The 15,542-nt window shown below is 36.7% G+C and overlaps 2 protein-coding genes across 2 annotated transcripts; both read right to left on the bottom strand.

Moving 5' to 3' along the window:
* Positions 1 to 935: 935 nt before the first annotated feature.
* ATSBT5.2 (Subtilisin-like serine endopeptidase family protein) lies at positions 936 to 4,811 on the bottom strand. The gene is made up of 9 exons (XM_086439075.1): positions 4,415 to 4,811; positions 4,047 to 4,321; positions 3,542 to 3,653; positions 2,814 to 3,336; positions 2,592 to 2,692; positions 2,272 to 2,514; positions 2,065 to 2,179; positions 1,772 to 1,982; positions 936 to 1,658 (listed from the first exon to the last, which is right to left on the bottom strand). Exons 1-9 carry the CDS (start codon positions 4,603 to 4,605, stop codon positions 1,102 to 1,104), a joined length of 2,328 nt encoding a protein of 775 aa, XP_086295201.1. The 5' UTR covers positions 4,606 to 4,811; the 3' UTR covers positions 936 to 1,101.
* A 5,807-nt stretch (positions 4,812 to 10,618) lies between these two features.
* Positions 10,619 to 12,754, bottom strand: LOC147403481 (Pentatricopeptide repeat (PPR) superfamily protein). Its single transcript, XM_086439074.1, has one exon. It carries the CDS (start codon positions 12,551 to 12,553, stop codon positions 10,850 to 10,852), a length of 1,704 nt encoding a protein of 567 aa, XP_086295200.1. The 5' UTR covers positions 12,554 to 12,754; the 3' UTR covers positions 10,619 to 10,849.
* Between the last annotated feature and the right edge of the window lie 2,788 nt (positions 12,755 to 15,542).

The raw sequence follows: 15,542 nt of genomic DNA, 5'->3' as shown, positions 1-15,542 counted from the left end.
AAAAAAAAAAAAATTTATTCAGAAAATACCCTTTTTTATTTTTTTACTGAAATTACGAAAAAGTCCTCTCCTCTTTCATATTCTGTTTTGGTGTCGTTTGTGATCGTCGATTTGATAAACTCACACCCAACCCTTCATGATGGGTTGGAGCTCCACCCAATCTCCACCTGTTGGCTGATTTAGAGTAAAACATATTTGCATGACTGTAGAATGAGACTTTCTCATCCCTCCCATAATGCTTCTTCTTCATCTCCATTGGTTGCTCATGGAACGAACAGGCGGCCTCAATTGTCTCCTCCATTACTTGCATGGGTATTCCATGGTTGATTACTTGGAAGAATCTGATGATTTGCACCTGTCGATTTGATGAATTCAACCTTGATAGATCGATGATGGGGGCTTTTAAGTTAGAAGATGCAGCTGATGGTTTGAGATCAAATATCATTTCGAGTGGGTGATGGAAGATTCAAGGAATGGAGGTGATGCCGGAGAGGATGAAGTGCAGGTTTTTGTTAGTATCGACCAAGAGAGTGAACCCAAAGATTTAGTTGGATTTTAATTTATTGTTAAGGTTAAAATGGTAAATGCATATGTAAAACAAAAAAGGGCATTTTTGATAATTTTTTCTTTTACATTTTACTGTTTTTACTGTTTTAGTAAAAAAAATTAATTCCGAAAACGATAAATTACCGTTTTCAAAATTAATTGTTACAGTTTACCGTTTTCGGAATTAATTATGAAAACTGTACCGTATGTGTGAAAGTTTGGTGTGTTTAGTTCAATGGAACAACACTAAGTCATCTGCAATTAACATACAACATTTCTCAATACCAAGATTCTATCACTCTCTGTCATTAGTTGTTTGGCAAGGTTCCGCTGGGCAAGTTGTATGATGATCTCGGTCTCTACGAATAATTTGGGATGAATGCTTGATAACTATAGTAGTCCTTTCTTCTCTTTGAAAAATCAAGACACACTTCATGTAATGAAGGCGAAACGAAGAAAAATAACTTCCTATATTAACTTTCATGTGTTCCTTAGTATCATTATTATTAGTAAACTTTTGTGAAACAAAGCTAGAACAAGATAACCTTTTTTTTATCAGGTACTGGTAACTACAAATGGAGTTCGAACCTTATACTTTCCATTAGTCCAAGTAATTGACCCAAAGAGATTTCCTTCCACCGAAGACGAGGCTGAAAAGATCACTTGGTAGCTCAGCTTCTTAATGCTCTTTGTGAACTGGAGTTTGTCTGGTACGACATTCACGTCCAACCCTTGTGGTGAATTCAAGCTAACTGTATATAGAGTTTCATTTTCAGTGCCAACGTTTGTGACTGTTCTACTCACTTTCCTGCTCTTTTTCCCATCAAATTTGGAAATAGCAATTGATGGGTAGTTGAGTTCAGAGATCAAATCTGTGCTAGAATTCTTGGGACAAGCAAATCCATTGGTGACATTCGAGATGAGTTTGATTGTGGTAACTGGGTATCCATAGTTACAAAGGAATTGCCAGTAATCGTTTTTGTTGGTTTCGTACACTAGACCTGGTTGCAATGCTCCTGATGGGCTTATTTCCCCTGAACCATAATCGTAAGGTGTGGCCATTGTGCCCAAATCTGTTGTGAATGGGGCCTTCTCATTGTTTTCTTGAGTTGCTGGATGTAACCCAAAAATAACAAACATGTATAACAAACCAAGGTACTAAGTAAGTTATTTAATTTTTTTAACGATACATGGAATTCATTGGTTCGGAATTAAGGATCCTGACCTGTTGTCATAATGGCTGATTTGATCTCTGAGGGACTCCAGCTAGGATTGATTGATTTGATTGTGGCAGCAATGCCGGAAACATGTGGGCACGACATGGATGTTCCTGAGAGCAAATTAAATTGGGATGGCTTCTGGCCTATTGGAACTTCTGAGGTAGAGTTTATGATCCATGCTGCGAGAATGTTTACGCCTGGAGCGGTGATGTCGGGCTGGGAAATTCAAATTCTGGAACCTATTAACGTGTATCTTCGATTCAAATACATAGCAAGGAAGAAAGGGGAATCTTCATACCTTAAGAACGTTTGCCGTCAGTGCAGAAGGGCCTCTGGCTGTAAAGTAGGGAACTATAGGCGCTGGCTTATACTTGTTCACCGATACAGTTGGTAAAACTGTGGCGACTGGGTTTCTTAAGAAATGAACATAGCTCATGAGCGCGGAATTGTTTAACAAAAAGAGGCTTTATATGGTAGAAACTAGAAACAGGACTGGTTTTGTTACCTGGTTGAATTGATGTAGGAGAGGATCTCAGCTGCCTCCTTTGAAGAGACTATGGTCATTGGGAAAGACCCATAAGTAGAGGCGACTGCTTTTTCTAGGTCATCAATCAAAACCAATCCGAACCCACCCAAGTTCTTTAGTCCCTCCATCTTCTCTCTTTTTGAAAAACCGTATTCTGAATGCTCGCAAAGGACAATCTTCCCCTTGACCTTAGCTCCATCCAGTGAATCTGGGTTGCAGTGTCTGAATAGTTTTAAGTATAATATAAATTAATGTACCCTAACCCAAGGGAGGAGGAACATGGGCTAATCTTAGTTTACCTCGCTTCGTCATCAGAGCTTGAACTTGTCTTTGCTGATATGGCATTTATTAAGGGATAAATAGGGGACTTTTGCAGATTAGAGAAATTTACTGCTTCACCCTGCAATTGAGAAAAAGAAAAAAAAAAAACAAGGTTTGGTGATTTTCAGTTTATTGATATAAAGAGTGGGTATCAATTAAACAGGATGAATATTAATTAAAGAGAGCCTATACTTAAATACCTTGATCACCTTGTTTCCACCCAACACAACATCTGACTCAAAATCTCTGTCAATAGTGGAGGCACCAACGGTCAAGATCCATGGAGCAGCATTGACAACTGAGCCTGAGTTGGGCCCTTCATTTCCTGCAGAGCACACCACAGTGATCCCATTCTCCACTGCGTGGAAAGCTCCAACGGCAATGGGATCATTGGCGAAATCTAGCCTATTGAAGGAAGAAGCACCCAGGGACAACGACAACACGTCCACCCCATCAGCAATGGCGTCATCAAATGCAGCCATGATGGAAGACCCACGACATCCATTGGACGTACAAACTTTGTAGACAGCTATCCTGGATCCAGGAGAGCCACCCTTGGCGGTCCCCACCGCTAGGCCATAGTAAGAGGCAGAGGACACAGAATTTCCAGCAGCGGTGGAGGCAGTGTGAGTCCCATGGCCCTGGTCGTCTCTTGGTGTCAGGTCGTGTATTCGTTGTTTGGACCGCCCCATATCGTTGTAGTATCTTGCACCAATCAGCTTCCTGATCCCCAAAACAATCAGATGTGTTAGCTAGGATCTTGGATTGTTGATTGGCCCCCGGTGGACATAGCATATATATACATGTAAGCTCGCTATGGGTGGGTGACACTGGTTTGAGTTGGAACTATGGAGCAATTATAGACACAACATGATACAGACACACACACAGACAGTGATTAGTGAGGAAACGTTAAATTTTGTGTCACCTGTTACAATTGGAAGCACTGAAATCATGCCCTTCCATGCACACTCCTTTCCATTTTCGCGGAATGGATCCCATGTTGTCGTCCTTAAAACTTTCTGATTCCGGCCATATACCTGATCATTTTTAGTATTTAACAATTAATATACGTTACTAGTCAATTATCAGTAATATATTACCTGCAATATCTCACATTTTAATACCAAAATGGTAAAATTTTGTCCCCCCCCCCCCCTCCCCCATGTTATTTTTGTTATTAATTAATAACAAATGAGGTTGAATCGTCCAAACATTTAATTTTTTAACCTCAAAATCAAACAAAGTTGCATAAACAACAGTGAATGCATGGTTGTGATTGGGAAGAAAAATATAGATTTTCAATCGATCAGTAAAGGTTTCCCATGGGTCTTTTCCTTGGATATCCCTATGAACATCCTTCCATCTTAGCCGTAGGTGAGAGACTAGAAAAGTAATGAGAGAGAGAGAGAGAGAGAGAGAGAGAGAGAGACCTGTATCAAGCAATCCAATGATAGTGTCGGTTGTTAGGTTGGAAGAAGAAGTAGAGGTAGTAGTGGGGGTTGACGAGTCAATCTCGAGATTATTTTGATACTGTAGAAAGTCCCATGATCGAGTCGTATGTAGTTTATAGATAGGATCCAAAAAAACAGAAACAACTCCTGCAATTCCTGCAATTGCATCAGCCTCCTGTTTCGATAAATGGGCTACAAATCCGGAGAAACCATGTTTATAGGTGTGCACTATTCTCTCCTCTACCTCTTCTTTCCTGACCAACAAGTTTTCAAACATCAAAACAAACCAACGACATACTGAAACTGAAACAACAAATTAAGGTTATTATATTGTAAATTAATTAAACCTCTCCAACACTGAAGCAATAACTTGAATGTGGTCCTGCTCCCGACTTAAGGATTCACGTGCAGCACCCATGTATACAACATACAAGTTTTTCTTCTCCTCAGCAGCATCCTCGCCTGCTCTAACTTCAACTATCACACATGAGACAAGCAATTGAAAGATAAACAAGATGAAGAATAACAGGCCTTTCATCTTCCCTTCCCACTACTGATCATGAATATTGTTGTTTCCTACTAATATTATTTATAGTACAACTAGAGGGCGGTGATCAGTTGGGTGGGTTAGTACGTGTGCGCACTGCACACGGGCCAATCTCCTCAGATCCACCCAAAGTGCGCCACCTGATTTATCCTCTCTCAACACCAAGAGAGAGAGATACAGAAAGAAAGAAAAGACTTTCCAAACTATTGGGTACACAGAGAGTGAGTGAGACTTTGCTCACTCTCACTATATATGCATAAGTGCTTCTTTAATGGTTATTGATCTACACCTCACCCAACAAGGAAAAAAAAAATAGATAAATGACTCCAGAGCTGTAAAGCAAGTTAGATAAAAATTAATTTGATTGGTGTGAGTGGAACTACACGCACATATAAATCCCCTAAATTTGAATGACATGAGGTACAAGACTGAAGGAAGACTTATATTATGAGAAGGATGGTTCCTTTTACATTGCTTTATGGAAATTAAAGTTGTGGATTGCAGAAGAAAGGGAGTGTTCCATGAGAAAAGGTGGGCACAGTGATGTGAGTAGGGGTGTCAATGGGTACTCATTTATCCGAAATCAAAAACCCAGTTCCGGTTCTCTTTTTATTGGCATCAATTAGAGCCGGGTTTAATATAGAACCGAACCGATATGAACCGGAACCATTAGGTTTTATCCGATGGGTACCTAGAATCGATTTATTTTGACATTTATTTTTTTACATTATACATGATTGAATGTTTTTCTATATTTTAAATTTAACATATATCATATAAACTAAATATTAGAGCTTAAAATGGATAATTTTTTCTTAAATTTATTACTTGTTAAAAAAATGAATTTTAATTTTTGAAAATAAAAATCATTATATCATCTATTTTGTAGAACAAATTATTATTAAGTTGCTACTTTGCAAATAATTTATTAATTTTTAGAAGGAAAGTTTTTTTTGATAATGATTTTGAAATTTTATTTCCCATTCGATTACTAAGAATCAGAATCGATGAGTACTTGTGAGTTTTTACGGTTTCAGTTCCGATTCCACTTATTTTAAAATTGGAATTGAAATCGATACCGAAACTAACAAGAACTGAAACCCAAAGAATATAGTGGTTAAGATTCTAATTTCATAGGAACCGAATCGAAATTGACCCATTGACAGCCCTAGATGTGAGGAAGAGAGCAAGGATGATTGTTGGTTGGGGCACGAGGGTGACAAGCAAAATCATACACCCATGTGGCCCCCTTCAATTGATCATTATTCTCATTATATATACATAACATGACAGAGAAAGTGCTGTTGGAGCACCTTTGACAAGAGAGTGGAATCTGACATTAGATTACTTAAAAAGATATACTAATTTTATCTCCCCCACCAAGCTTACCATCTTATCATCTACCTTGGTTTATTTATTTTTTGTAAAATCAAGCTTCCTTGATTTTATTTGTTAATTTTTTTGCTTTTGATCATTGAATTAATTGTGTTTTCATCCTTATTTGAAAGAAGCCAGAGTTCACATAATGACGAATGCACACAGTTTTGGATCCGCAGTTGGTACGCAGCTGACGTGGGAAGGGCATAGAACCACAGATCTTTTTCCTGTGTATCCCCCAAAAAAAGATCTATGATCATCTGCCCTTGCTAAGTCAATCGCGTTCATTCATAACGACTCCAATAATATACATGATTCAATAGATCCTGAATGATGGTGGTCCTTCCTCATGACCTATATGTTGCACACTAGGTCGAGCTATTCCTTTGCACATGTCTTTGAATGAATAATTTTGCATATATAATTTATATAGACTTTTTAGGATCTATATCCTATTTTGTTGAGATCTGAATTTTGTTACAATATTATCTTTATTGATGGTACTGATATGTAACCCATCCATTGTTCGTGCCTTTCGGACACGGACGCCTCTTGGAGTGTACGGGCAAAGACTTGAGAAGCCCAAACACCCAAAATGAAGAAGGCTACACAAATGTACTGCGATTGATTGCCGTGCTCGGGCCATTTTTAGCAGAGATTGTTTCTTGAGGAATGTTACTGTTATGGTTTGAAGGACCTTAACTCATGAAACAAAAATCATATTCATAGCTTAAGACCTTGAAAGAAGAAAAGTAAATAGACTTTAGAAGTTTCTTTATAGTCTTAATTAAAGAATGGCATGAGATAGTCAGCAAAGTTCTAACCATTACTAGTCATAAAATTAATGAGATAGATAAATGTATTCCTAGTAGGTTTTGCAATAACTCAAAAGTCATTTTCTGCTTGCATGTCAATGGTTAATCATCAACATTTGTTTGGATGCGATTAAAAGTTTTTATTGAAAAAAATTGATATCAAACATTTGGTAATGTATATGCTATCCTATGCATTATGATAATTAATAGTTCACGGAGGATGACTCAATTGCATTACATTGAGAAAGTGTTATATTTAACTAGTATGATTGTACTCCAACTAATATACTTTTTGATGGTAGTTGTAGTTGTAATATTATATATATAGGGAAAAGGTTGCATGGACCGAAGTCCACATTCAGGCCACGTGGACTACCCCGTTGATCCAAATGACAACTTAGCCTCTTGTTTGTTGTCTAGATTGGGTTTGGAAAACAAAATTCCTCCCAAAAAAGGCATTTTTTGGCGTTGGATCTTGAGTTTAAAAATGAATGGCCATTGAACTCCTCAATTTAAAATTTAAATCCAATAACTGTGAAAAAAATCACTTTTTTCAATTCTGCTTTTTTCGGAGTTCATAAAATTTCCTACTATATGCATGTGGCATCCGATGGTGTATTTGGGCGTTACGTTAACATGTGGTTCATAGAGATAGATGGTCTTTCGGTCCATATAACTAGATCTTATGTGTGTGTGTATATATATGGGTGGCGTTCAAGGGCCAACTTTTTAGCAAACTTTTTGGCAAAACATTTTTCAAAACATAGGTTAGAGGTTTTGGAATGGGCTGATTTTTGGTGAGGATGATCTCTACGGTGAGGAGATCATCCTCACCAAAAATCAGCCCATTCCAAAACTTCTAACTCCATCAACAACAGTTTATAAAAAATGGACGGTCCACGATTTTTCAACTTGTAAACATGGGTTAGAAGTTTTGGAATGGGCTGATTTTTGGTGAGGATGATCTCCTCACCGTAGAGATCATCCTCACCAAAAATCAACCCATTCCAAGACCTCTAATCTATGTTTTGAAAAATGTTTTGCCAAAAAGTTTGCTAAAAAGTTGGCCCTTGAACGCCCCCCTATATATATATATATAGGAAATGTTCAGCACCCTAAGTTTTACCACACACTTTAACAAACGTTTTTTGTCCTACATGGGTTAGAAGTTTTGGAATGAGCTGATTTTTGGTGAGGATGATCTCTATGATTAGAAGATCATCCTCCCCAAAAATCAGCCCATTCCAAAATGTTTAGCCCCATGTTTACACGTTGAAAAATCGTGGACCGTCCATTTTTTGTAAATTATTTTTGATGGGGTTAGAAGTTTTAGAATGAGCTGATTTTTGGTGAGGATGCTCTCCTCACCATAGAGATCATCGTCACCAAAAATCATCCCATTCCGAAACTTCTAACCCATGTAAGACAAAACGCGTTTGTTAAAGTGTGTGGTAAAACTTAGGGTGCCGAACGGGACCCTATATATATATATATATATATATATAGGGTCCCGTTCGCCACCCTAAGTTTTACCACACACTTTAACAAACGCGTTTTGTCTTACATGGGTTAGAAGTTTCGGAATGAGCTGATTTTTGGTGAGGATGATCTCTATGGTGAGGAGATCATCCTCACCAAAAATCAGCTCATTCCAAAACTTCTAACCCCATCAAAATTGATTTACAAAAAATGGACAGTCCACGATTTTTCAACGTGTAAACATGGGGCTAAACATTTCAGAATGGGCTGATTTTTGGGGAGGATGATCTTCTAATCATAAAGATCATCCTCACCAAAAATCAGCTCATTCCAAAACTTATAACCCATGTAGGACAAAAAACGTTTGTTAAAGTGTGTGGTAAAACTTAGGGTGCTGAACATTTCCCTATATATATATATATATATATATATATATATATATATATATATATATATATATATGGGTCAGGTTCAAGGGCCATATGAGAAAACATATGAGAACACTTTCAACGGTAAATAAAATTTTAAAATATGGGTTAGAAATTTTGGATTGAGCTGATTTTTTGTGAGGATGATCTCTATGATGGGAAGATCATCCAAAAAAAAATCAGCCAAATCTGAAACTTCTAACCCCATTAAAAGTGATTTAGAATGTGGACCGTCGATTTTTTACTAATTTTTATCACTAATTTGTAAATCACTTTTGATGGATTTAGAAGTTTCTGATTGAGCTGATTTTTTGTGAGGATGATCTTCTCATCATAGTGACCATCCTTGCAAAAAATCAGCTCAATCCAAAACCTCTAACCCTTATTTTGAAAAACGAAAGTTTTCTCATATGTTTTCTCATATGGCCCTTGAACCTGACCCTATATATATATATTATATATATATATATATATATATATATATATATATATATATGGGTCAGGTTCAAGGGCCATATGAGAAAACATATGAGAACACTTTCAACGGTAAATAAAATTTTAAAATATGGGTTAGAAATTTTGGATTGAGCTGATTTTTTGTGAGGATGATCTCTATGATGGGAAGATCATCCAAAAAAAAAATCAGCCAAATCTGAAACTTCTAACCCCATTAAAAGTGATTTAGAATGTGGACCGTCGATTTTTTACTAATTTTTATCACTAATTTGTAAATCACTTTTGATGGATTTAGAAGTTTCTGATTGAGCTGATTTTTTGTGAGGATGATCTTCTCATCATAGTGACCATCCTTGCAAAAAATCAGCTCAATCCAAAACCTCTAACCCTTATTTTGAAAAACGAAAGTTTTCTCATATGTTTTCTCATATGGCCCTTGAACCTGACCCTATATATATATATATATATATAATACTGATTATATCTCAATTGGGAAAGTCCTAGGTGATAAGTGGTCGTGTGATGTATATCATTAACTTTACTAGGCCTAACATTACATATACAGTAGATATAGTTAGCATACATGCTAGTATATAACCCTGGACCTGAGGATGGTAATCCTCTAATACGGATATTAATGTATTGAAATATTTTTTTAGATTATGGTTTCACTTTGGGAGATAAAAGATGCTAATTGGATTACAAGATCTATTGAATCAAAATCCAATTAATGGTATTTATTAAATTTTGAAGGAGTTGATATATCTTGAAAATCAACCAGGCAAAACCACGTGGTCTACTCCACTATAGAATCAAAGTTTACAATTTTACCCGAATTAGAGAGGAAACATAATGGTTTAGATAACTTTAATAGATATAACATTGTGGCCAAAGCTAATATATGTTAGATCTCTTCCTTTTGATAGCTAAACTACTGTATTAAGAATTGTTTTGAATTCATATAATGGGAGGAATAGGATTATAGGAATAGCACTTTGCAACAATTGTTGAGAAATAAGATTATTGCCATTGCTATAAAAAATAAAGTTGGAGGGGTATTATTATAAGAATACAGTTTTATTTTTTCCATTGTTAGCTCTTACCAAAGATGGATGATGTGTTCAAGTACAACGAGGCCACCAGAGGCTGATTTCGTTTCCAACATTCAATCAATTGGGGAGTGGGTGTCCACCATCATCCATCACCATTGTTCATCAGCATTTTAGCCACCATTGATTTTTTACCATTCAAGAAGACAACCCATGATGGGTATGAGATATATCACATCTCAATTGCAAGATAAGGAGTTCATCACCACTCGTGCTTCAAAAAGATTCACTCTATTAGAAAACATTAGGTGAGCTTGTTTCAAAACTACAGGAATATTTGTATCACGATGTAGCATAGGGTGTTCTTTCTGCTGGTTTACATACACTCTAGAATTGAGTCTAATCAAGGATGAGAATTATTTGTATTGCTTTAGAAATCCAGCTCAAGAATTCATGAGCTCTTCCGAATGAACAAATAAACAACAATAGGGGCAATTCTCTTTGGTGTTAAACAAAATTTCAAAATAATCTTTAAATCCATCCTCCTTCAATGGATAAACCCAGGTCAAGGAAAAAAAAAGAAACTTCTGATAATAGTAGTCTTCCTACGAGCTCCTGGATTCCATGGGTACTATGGTGATGGTGAACCAATCCTTGACAATCTTATCCGCCGAGTCAGTTCATCCATCATTTTGTAAACCGTCTCCATCTCCATCTTCGACCTCTCCTGAATTTTGAATTCATGAACTATTTCATTCAAGTCAATAAGACTGCAACCAGGAGTTCTTCCCACCTCTTGTTCTTTCATCATCATCTTCACCTTTGCAAAATCCTCCCATCTACCCGCAACTGCATATATACTCGAAAGCAACATGTAAGGAAAAGCATTCCTAGGCTCCAACTCAATTAAGCACATAGCAATTCGCTCTCCCAAGTCCAAGTCTCCCCAGAACCTGCATGATCCAAGCAAGCCACTCCATACCAATGATTCAGACAAGTCATACACATCCTCACTTGGCATGCTCAACATTTCAACTGCCTCTTGAACAAGTCCAACACCAGCATAGAGGTTAGCCATGCACCAGTAGTGAGCAAACTTGGGCTTTATGCCATACACACTGGTCATCTGGTTAAAATAACTTTGCCCCTCTGACAACAACCCAGAGCGAGCACAAGCACATAAAACACCAATGAAGGTAACTTCATCTGGAAAAACTTTATTTCTATTTTTATGAACGCTTCCATCATCTTCAAGATGCACTCTTCTCACCATTTCTGTAAACAAAGTGATCCCATCTTCTGGACATCCATGAATGCAATGTCCCAATACCATTGCATTCCAACTAACCAAATTCCTCAACACCATCCTGTCAAATACTCTTCTTGCAATTTCAGCCCTTTGACATTTACTATAAAAGTCTATCAAAGCTGTGTCAAGTATCACACTTGACTCAAAGAAATTCCTTACAAGTGATCCATGGCTGGATCTCCCTTCGTTCAACCTAGCTGACCGACCACATGCCGTAAGCACCATCACCATAGTTGTATCGCTCACTCTGAATCCCGTCTTCACCATATCCCTAAATAGCTTCAGCGCACATCCCGGGTTCTTACATTTCAAATACCCGGAAATCATGATATTCCAAGAGACCACATTTCTCAAAGGCATTTCATCAAAGATACGGTGTGCAACACCGATATTCCCTAATTCAACAAACCCACCAACAATTGAATTCCAACTAACCAAATCCCGCTTGGACATTCCATCAAACAACCTCCAAGCAGAATCTATGAGACCAAAACTGGAATACATATGGATCAAAGAATTTTGTACGGGTACAACATTGTCGACGCCATTTTTAATAGTCTGACCATGACATTTCTCTCCGAATTTACCAGAATCTACCTTTGCACAAGAACTCAAAAGAGGGGGGAAGGTGAAGCTATTGGGGAGGAACCCTTTACACAACATGTCGAAATAGAAGACAAGAGCTTGATGGGGTTTGGAGGTTTTAGAGTAGGCCTTGATGACTGTGTTGACGCAGAATGTATCAGGTGAGTCAATGTGTCTGAAAATCAAGATAGTGTAATCGATATCGCCAAAATCTGAAGAGAATTTCAAAATTCGACTGGCGGGAAAAGGGTGTTGGAAGAAACCAGAGATGATGGAATGGGCTTGGATTTGGAAGAGTTGTCTCATGCTCTGGCATGTTTGGAGAGGTGGGAAAGAAGAAGACGAAGAGAGATGGAATTTTGTGAAATTGGAGGAGCTTATTGGAGAAGAAAAGCTGAGATTTATGGATCGAAAGATATCTCGAATGGAGATTCTTGCCATTCATCAGGAGGTTTATATTGATTGATTTTTAACGTGGATTTAATTTTCGCCATAAACGAATCAACAACAAAGATCTCATAATATATACTAAACAAACGAAGCCAAGGGAGCCTCAGAAACAAGGAAATCTTCTACACCCAAAACCTCAGTAAAGTAGAAGTAGAAGGAGAGCCCTCGCGCGCCCCCATAGTCAACTGACATTGGTGGTTATTAAACGATGAAGCCCAGCCCAAAACAAGAAGGGTTAGGGACTTGATCTTGAGCCGGAAAATGTAAGGCCGGACTAAAAAATTTCAGTTCATCAAATCTGGGCCAATGTCCACTCCAATCCAGTATGGCCCATAATATATTATGGTGTGAATATTATGTATGGGTTGGAGGGATCGGTAGATTCATCAAAAGGGAACTCGTATGTTCACGCACAATCCCAACTGTGTAAATATGAAATCCAACAATTAAGATAAGATATGTATCTTGAAAATACATCACACATCCCTAGGATTTATGAAGTATATTATGATGCATGATAACAAAGGTTAAAAGGGTTTCAAGTCCATTCATTTCGGTTAAATCGTCTTGCACATCCCATGCATAAGATTGAAGTCTAACCTACTTAAGATGGATGGGGTTTTCCATTACATTTTAAAACTAAAATAGAGAGAGAGAGAGAGAGAGAGAGAGGAAAGCAATACTTAAACTTAAATCTACCATATGCTACCTTGTTATTTGTTGTTTTCGTTTGATTCTTTCTTCAGGATTTTCAATGGACGTTTTTTAAAAGAGAAGGATGAGAATTCAAGGGTTCTCAAGGGGTGAAGGTTTAGAGAGTGGTGTGGGATTTTGAGAGGGCTAAAGAGAGGTATATGGATTTTTTTTATAGAGATGAAGACTTATAGAGTGAGGAGAGATTTTAGTGTAGATTTGAGGCTAAAATGTCGTGTGTTTCAACTCAAGGGAAGAATCTCTTTTTATAAAGTTTTGAGATAATTTTTTAGAGTAAAGTGGTTCTTAAAAACAATGGAAAATGACATGAGATTTATTTTCTTTATTTTTTAATTTTTTAATTTTATGAGGGTAAATGTGAAATTTGTGAGATAATACTTTAAAACAAGTATATTTGATTTTTGATTTTTTGATAAATATTTTAAAAATGAGAGACAAAATGTGTTTTTGAGGAAATGACTGATAGAGTAACATGTGTAAAGATACATAATAGGTAAAAAATAGATATTGGTTCATTTGTAAATAACACATAAAACAATAATAAATGGGAATATGTGAAAAAGTGTTTTTGAAAGCATTGATGAGAGGGTGATATCAAATGTAAAGGTTATACGATAGGTAAAAGTGTTTTTGGGAGCATGAATGAGAGGATGACATTATATGTAACGGTGATATAATAGGTAAAAAGTAGATTTTAGTTCATTTGTAAATAACACACAAAACAAAGATAAATAAGAAAATGTGAAAAATGCTTTTGGAAGCATGAATGAGAGAGTTACATATGTAAAGTGGACCTTAGTTCTCATGTAAATAACCCCAAAAGCAATGGGTAAATAGATCAATTTGAAATTGACCCTCTTAGAACATGACATGTGTCTTCTTTTGGAGAAATATGTAAGACCATGAACTTTTGCATTGGACATGGGTTTGACTTAGGTTATGGGTTTGAACATGAATTTAGATTAGAGATGGGCTTAGAATGGTTTTTGTGTTGAACATCAGTTTGGAATGGGCTTATATATGGATTAGTAATAAGAATGGGCTTAGGCTTGGATTAGAATTGAGAATAGTAATGGGCTTAGAAATGTTTTAAGAAATTCATGAGACACTTGCCAAATGCCACTTATTGTGAACCCATGGGCCGATTAAAGGTTTTTTATTTTGATTTTTTGTTCTTGTTCTAAACTAGTAGATTTTTTAAATATTTGGACTTTTGAACCTTTTATTGATATTTTGCGTTTGGATTCCAATTTTATAAATCTTCTCAAGGAGGGCTCGTGCAAATTGGGTGTCTACTTCTACTAGAATAGAATCTAGCTTACATGAGGATGAAAGAAGGTTGTTAAATTCATTCTCCAAAGTGCTGAGATTTGAAACACTACGGATAATAATAACCATAAAGTAGAGTTAGGGAGAGGGACTAGATATAGAAAAGCATAATTGGCGAAGGATTTATAAGGTTTTGATTGGAGCCCAAATGCCCAAAATTTCTCCCTAGATATAGATGAGTATAATTAATGAATGCTTTCAATAGATTTACATGATATATATATATATATGGGCTGGGATCCACATACACATAAAGCTACAACATGTTTGTCTTATATGGGCAAAAAAAGTTTCGGAATGGACTGATTTTTTGTGAGGATGATCTTTATGGTGAGGAGATCATTCTCACTAAAAATCAGCCCATTCTGAAACTTTTAGTCCCATGTTTACAAGTTGAGAAATTATGGACTGTCCATTTTTTGTAAATCACTTTTGATGGGGTTAGAAGTTTTGGAATGGGCTGATTTTTTGCAAGGATGATCCCCTTACCATAGATATCATCCTCACAAAAAATCAGCCCAATCCGAACCTTTTTGTGTGTCTAGGGATCTTGACCCTATAGGAAATGTTCGGCACCCTACACTTTATTCCAAGTGATTTGTCCTACATGGGTTAGAAGTTTTGGAATGGACTGATTTTTGATAAGAATAATCTCTACAGTCAAAAGATCATGCTCATAAAAAATCAGCCCCTTCCAAAATTTCTAGCCCCATGTTTACAAGTTGAAAAATTGTGGACCATTCATTTTTTGTAAATCATTTTTTATGAGGTTAGAAGTTTTGGAATGAGCTGATTTTTTATGAGGATGATCTCCTCACCGTAGAGATCATCCTCACCAAAAATCAGCTCATTCCAAACCTTCTAACCCATGTAGGACAAAACACGTAGGATAAAGTGTAGGGTGTCGAACGATATATATATATATATATATCAAATT

The sequence above is a fragment of the Akebia trifoliata genome, chromosome 4, assembly GCF_017979445.1.
Source record: "Akebia trifoliata isolate Shusen 1 chromosome 4, ASM1797944v1, whole genome shotgun sequence".
In the NCBI taxonomy this organism is placed as follows: Eukaryota; Viridiplantae; Streptophyta; class Magnoliopsida; order Ranunculales; family Lardizabalaceae; genus Akebia; species Akebia trifoliata.
This window is presented reverse-complemented; position numbering and strand designations above follow the sequence as displayed.

What these genes read in the sequence shown, in the direction of transcription:
- ATSBT5.2 (XM_086439075.1), bottom strand. Translation starts at nt 4,605, where the DNA reads ATGAAAGGCCTGTTATTCTTCATCTTGTTTATCTTTCAATTGCTTGTC. An exon ending in TGACGGCAAACGTTCTTAAG is followed by an intron (nt 1,983 to 2,064) that starts GTATGAAGATTC and finishes TGAATTTCCCAG; the next exon opens with CCCGACATCACCGCTCCAGG. An exon ending in ATCAGCCATTATGACAACAG is followed by an intron (nt 1,659 to 1,771) that starts GTCAGGATCCTT and finishes GGTTACATCCAG; the next exon opens with CAACTCAAGAAAACAATGAG.
- LOC147403481 (XM_086439074.1), bottom strand. Translation starts at nt 12,553, where the DNA reads ATGGCAAGAATCTCCATTCGAGATATCTTTCGATCCATAAATCTCAGC.